Source organism: Echinops telfairi, unplaced genomic scaffold (genome assembly GCF_000313985.2).
Source record: "Echinops telfairi isolate 266 unplaced genomic scaffold, ASM31398v2 ScPeMD7_7474;HRSCAF=8512, whole genome shotgun sequence".
NCBI lineage: Eukaryota > Metazoa > Chordata > Mammalia > Afrosoricida > Tenrecidae > Echinops > Echinops telfairi.
In genome coordinates, this window is record NW_022111378.1 from 912,710 (window position 1) to 918,790 (window position 6,081).

At 37.8% G+C, this 6,081-nt stretch overlaps 1 protein-coding gene across 1 annotated transcript in view; it reads left to right on the forward strand.

Moving 5' to 3' along the window:
• The window catches only part of ARL8B (ADP ribosylation factor like GTPase 8B), a 53,943-nt gene that overhangs the window by 38,244 nt on the left and 9,618 nt on the right, over nucleotides 1–6,081 (forward strand). Inside the window, exons 2-6 of the mRNA XM_004714112.3 lie at nucleotides 444–524; nucleotides 1,813–1,886; nucleotides 2,263–2,356; nucleotides 5,520–5,587; nucleotides 5,889–5,959. Coding sequence (XP_004714169.3) covers nucleotides 444–524; nucleotides 1,813–1,886; nucleotides 2,263–2,356; nucleotides 5,520–5,587; nucleotides 5,889–5,959 — 388 coding nt within the window. The remainder of the gene's footprint in view (nucleotides 1–443; nucleotides 525–1,812; nucleotides 1,887–2,262; nucleotides 2,357–5,519; nucleotides 5,588–5,888; nucleotides 5,960–6,081) is intronic.

Here is a 6,081-nt window from a genome sequence, read left to right on the forward strand (position 1 = left end):
ATTAGGTCCTCATTTTCCCCCTCCCTCCCGGAAGTATGCTTTTTAAAACTACCGTATTTTCAAATTTCATTCTATAATGAAATAATATGTCCCTGTATGAAGCAAAAGGATGCCTCTCTTCAAGAAAAAGAGCTATACAAATAACTATGTACAGAAGGAAGAAATGTTCTAGGACTGATTATAGTGATGATTGTACAACTCTTTATATGACTGAACTATTAAAGTGCATGATAGGTGAATTATATATCAATAAAACTATTGAAAAAAAGAATTACAGCTATAGGGAGCATTTTCTTAAAACAGGTGGTTGGTTACCACATGTACAGATACTAGTTAATTATTGAAATGGGTCTAATATAAAGTTGGTGTTAGAATGCTTGGCCAAGTGTGTGCCCCTTCTTGAGCATGGATTCGTCTGATGTCGGGTGTTTTGTTTTGTTCAGTCAGGTCAGTTCAGTGAAGATATGATACCCACAGTGGGCTTCAACATGAGGAAAGTCACTAAAGGCAACGTCACAATAAAGGTACGTTTACTTCTTCGTTTTAAGTTGATTAGCATGTACAGCTAAGATTTTTCTCTTCCCTTTCTTACTTGCGTACTTGCAGTTCTTAGCTAATGAATGGGTGCTTTCCAAAAGAGTGTTCACTGATGGATCAAAACGTGTAAGTGTTGAAATGTTGTATGTGGTCCTTGAAAACCTGGGAAAAGGTGGGTTAACAGTAATTTTTAAAATTTAGATGTGCCTCAGAAGTAAAAATCCCAACTTCAGTATGTTTAGAGTGTGCTATGATATTATTTCATGAGTGATATATTGTAGTAAAAGGTAATTTCTTGTTTATAATGTTAATAATTTAATATGTATTAGATTTATGGCAGCAAATAACCACAATGCAGTTTCCTTTTCTTTTCAGTACTTAACCTAAAACTAACATGCTGGAATCGGAAAGCATTAACTAATTTTTAAAACATAGTTTTCTTTTTAGAATGAACTTGACAGATTTTAAGTATTGACTGTTTATTAGGGGTGGTTTTTGGCAGGGGGCGGTTGTTCAATAGGTACTGGGACTTTATTACTTTATCCTTAGTTCTTCTATTGCTATTTTGCCCAGTTCTCTTCAGGAGCTATTCGCTAAACACTTTATGTGGCTGGTACAGTGAAGCTCCTGATTTAGTCATGTAAAGGTCTTTATGCATGTTAGTTGTGTCTACAGCTGAACCGGAAGCCTCTTAATAGATAGATACTGGGACTTAAAGACTTCTTATGTAGCCCGGTACCCAGCATGGTGCCTTGCTTAGCAAGCATAAGAGTAGAGTACTGTGGGTAACAGTTTCCACATGGATAAAAAACTGTCATACAAGGAACACAGAACGGGAATGTTGGTTGACTACACAGAAAGATGGGGAGATAAATGCTTGCCCAATCAAACATTAATTCATTCTGAGTCCACTATTGTTTCCTGTGTAGGCATTCAAATCTGGATGATTCGTGTTTCTGTAGATTTTAAGCGTTATAAAGGTAAATATTTTCTCTATTAGGAATGCATTGGTTAACAGGCAAAGAAAAGTATTGTGCAAAAGCCAAATCTCTGCCCAAGCAGAATTTTAGTTCTAGTGTAAACACATTCTATGTGGACTTCGTCTTGAACGTGGGTTTAAGAACTGTTGGCAGCTCGTCTTTCAGGAGCTCTTTGGCTCTCCCGTGGTGGAAAGGGGCCCATCTGCCTCATTCTTTCTTTTTCTTCCTATTATTCTCCTCTCATTGTATTGTTTCAAATATTCTTTACTAAGAATTATCCTGTCTTGGTTTAAAGATCTGGGACATAGGTGGGCAACCTCGATTCAGGAGCATGTGGGAGCGGTACTGCAGAGGAGTCAACGCAATTGTGTGAGTACCTTTCTAAAGTCAATATAAGCTTCCAAGAAAAGGGAGCTTTCATCTTACCAAGGCTCAGGTTTTCTCCCTGGCTATAAAAATCTTCCTTAGGTACTTTTTTAGTGTAATCTTATAACGAGATTAAAATTTTTTATCGGAGAATGAGTTTTATTTGTCTTTGCTTTATAGTTAAGATTTGAGGGATGTAAATGTTTTACTGTTTATTGCATAGACAAGAACAGTCTAATGGAAAGTATGAATGCGGAGCTTTTATCTAAGGCTTAATTTATTTATTTTGCTGAATTCAGTGATGTAAATTGTAAGAAAAATTAAAAGTCCATAATAGTTGTTATTATCAAGACATATTTAGAGTACTCTTTTTTTTAAGTTACATGATAGATGCTGCAGATCGTGAAAAAATAGAACCCTCTCGAAATGAACTACACAATCTTCTAGATAAACCACAATTACAGGGAATTCCAGTAAGTATGCAAAGTATGTTTATTTTTAACATATACAAATACACAGTTGTTATGTTTGAAATTAGTAGAATGTCTTCTGTATACAATTTAGAAAGTTTCCATTTATTGAGTATTTTTCAAGATACCAGGCATTGTGCTTTCTATTAATCTCTTCAACAAGTATTCAACTCAATCATGGAGGTCCAATCCTGGATGGAAATGGATACAAACATATTCCCCATCATCGTAGCATCTTTAACTTAACCAGAAAGCAGGTACTGTGGCAGCACGAATAATCTAGTTCTGCTACCTGTTACCCAGAAGAGTCAGGAGGCTGTGTGAGAGCTGTGAGAGCGAAGATTTGATCTAGAATGGAGAGGAAGGAAGGATTCTAATAGGAAGTGATATTTGAGCTGAGATCTAAAGGATGTGTAGGAATTAATGGTGGTTGGAAGAGAGTTTAGGCAACGGCCTTGTGTTGCAGAGGGGAGCAAGACCCGAGAGGCAGGCTTCATTGAAGCAGAGTCTTGGTGATGGGGAGTGTAGTGTGCCAGGCTAGGCAGCTGGGCCATTCATTGGAAGAGGCCACATGCTGCGCAGGACTCTGGGAAATTCTTGAAGTGTCTTAAGCCATTAGATTGTGATCTGACGACATCACTCTCATTATTACCATTGAAGAATGGATTGAAGTGGTTACATGGAGGACCATTTAGGAAGCTGTTACAATAGTCCTGGAAAATTATAGAGCCTTGGAATAGGGTGATGGTGGACCAAACGAGGAGAAAGAAACCAATTATGAAGATGTTAGGAGCACAAGAGCCAGACTTGGCCATAAATTTAAGAAGGTGGAGTGTAAAGAATAAGTTGTAGTTTCTCTCTTACGTACTTTATGAAGGTTGATGTTACTTGGTGAGCTGAGAAGGCTGGAAAAAAAAATCCTTGAATCCTGGGTGCAACTTGAAGTTGGTGGTGTAATCTCCTCTTACTAATAGTTCTTATTTGATTAAGATCATATGGTCATTAGTAGTTGCCCAACCAGCATTTTAACATGTCTGTCTGACCTCCAAGCTCCATTTTTTTTCCTCTTTCCCCTTTTATAAACTTGCACTATATATATCACAAATGAAAAATCAGTCTTGTTAATTAGCTTCTTGTAAGAAGCTAATTGAAGCAGAATGTTCAGTGAATGAAACATTCATTGAAAGACGGTTTACCTGGTAGCTTGCAGAATCGCTAGGAAGGCTGCACAGCCATGCTGAGAAGAGAGGCCAGAACTAGGGAGGCTAAGCCTCTGTCAGGATCACACCCAGGATTGGTGGCTATATCTGATTGATAGGTTCTAGATTTTGTGTCTGTGCTCTACCAGGAAGAGGGCTGGGAAAGAAAGAACCTACAGAAGCAAGTAACTTAGGAGGCAGTTATATAAATTTCAGATTTTACAAATAGAGGACATGGGTTAAGGTGCCAGGCAATCATGAAATTGACAGCTGATCACAAAGAGATTTAGCCAGTTAGTTACAGCTTGAGGCCTGGGACAACTGAAACAAGGGTGACAGGGTGTGAGTCAGTGAATGAAAAACAAACTGACCACGAGCACTGAGATTCTGCCTGCTTTTGGCCCTTATCTTGTTTAACCCCCACACCCACCTGCTTCCCTGGCAATCTGTGCCTTTGTCTCTTGTGCAAATTTAAGTGTCTAGGCCTATGTGTGAAATGGGATTGTATATCTGGTGGGGAGGAGGGTGGGTATTAAGTGAAAGAAATAGGTGGGATGGGGTGAACATGATGTGTGCTTGGAAGAGGCTGAAGCTAAAAATTCTTGGAAAGCACTGACTTAAGAGTATGGCTGTGATCCATTCAGCTACATGTATTCATGTTCTTTGTTTCCTGTGTCTGTGGCTGTAAGGACATGATATCTTGGAAAGGTAGGAAGGGTGGTCATTTGGGAAGGCCACCGGAGCTCTCTTTTTCAGAGTATGTCTAACACTTAATGATAGCACTTACTCAGTCCATGTCTACAGGAGGCATCCTGGAGCCCGAACTCCACCTTCGTCTTAGGATATTTATCAATGATATTTTGTAGAATATAACCTGGATTTTTAAATGTATTTATGTAATGGTGACTTTGTCAGGTAAGTGTTAGACTGTTAACCACAAGGTCAGCAGTTCAAACTCAGCAGCTCCTCTGTGGAAGAAGGATAAAGCTCCTATAAAGATTTACAGTCTCTGTAATAAGAATGGGAACTGTCTTACTGGCAGTGGGTTGGGTTTGGGTTGTGACTTGTAGTTCATAAAAATGTTTCCCTACTCCTCTTGGTTCTTAAGATTGTTTTCATATTTGGGCAAATGTTTATTAATATCAGAAGACATAGCATAGACTTCCAAAAACTCTCCCTGCTATAGCGTAGACTTCCAAAAACTTTCCCTGCCATCAAATTAATAGTGACTATTAAGGTCAGAGTAGAACTGCCCCTGTAGGTTTCCAAGACTATAACTCTTCCTGGGAATAGAAAGCGTCATCTTTCTCCTGTAGAGCGGCTGGTGATTTAGAACTGCTAACCTTGTGATTAGCAGCCCAGTGCATGACCACTGCATTACCAGGCCGTAAAGCAATTTAAATAGAAGTTGGCAGTTGCAAACTCAACCCCATTCCCCAGCCCCCAATCATGGTTGTCAGAATAATTTAAATTGCTCTAATTAGTATTTATTTCTCTTACTCAGGAGCCCTACTGGTGTAGCGGTTACACCTTGGGCTACAATCCAGAAAGTGAGCAATTCTAAACCACCAGTTACTCTGAGGGAGAATGAAGGGCTTTCTATTCCCATATGAGTCAGCATTGACTCAATAGCAGTGAGTTATTTAGAGTTTTAACTCTTAAACTATGCATAGCAAGTATGGTTAGATACATACTAATTAGAATGATTAAATTATCTCACAATCCACCAGACATACAAATCTCCTTTTAAAATCTTTGTCACGTGGTGACATCTGCTGTTTTAGCAGCAACTGATCAAAGCCAAAAAAAACACGATAGCTCACAGTGACCCTGTAGAACAGGTAGAGCTGCTCCTGTGAGTTTCTGAGACTTGTAAGTCTTTACAGGAGGTACCAAGAGGATGTTAATTGTTATAACTAGTTCTTTACCTAAAATTTTACTCAATGTTTTGTTTTTTTGTTTTTAAGGTGCTAGTACTTGGAAACAAGAGAGATCTTCCTAATGCCTTGGATGAGAAACAGCTAATTGAAAAAATGTATGTCTTAAGAATGAATAAAGGCAATTTTAGAAATGGGTTCTAAACAACACTATTTTGTTCATAATTTTGAGTGCTTAACAACATTGCATTTTTTAAAGTAATAATGGTGGGTAGGCTTTTAGTTGGATAAAATTAGTCTATTAGACAAGTGAATCACTAGGATTTTATAGATCAAACTAATTTCCTGTTTATTAGTAAAAATGACTTCAGTAAAATTGAGCGGAGTGATAAGTATGATAGCAATTTTAAGTACAGGCTTATTCTTTAAATCTGCTTCTTATAAATCTACTCCTTACAGGAATCTGTCTGCAATTCAGGATAGAGAAATTTGCTGCTATTCAATTTCTTGCAAAGAAAAGGATAATATAGGTGAGTAATGACTGGTGTTTTGAGAAAAAATGAATATCATTGGAAGAGATTTCTAATGTCTTAAAAAATATTTTGTATTCAATGAAAGCTTAAGTAGCAAATTAAGTTCCTTTATCAATTTT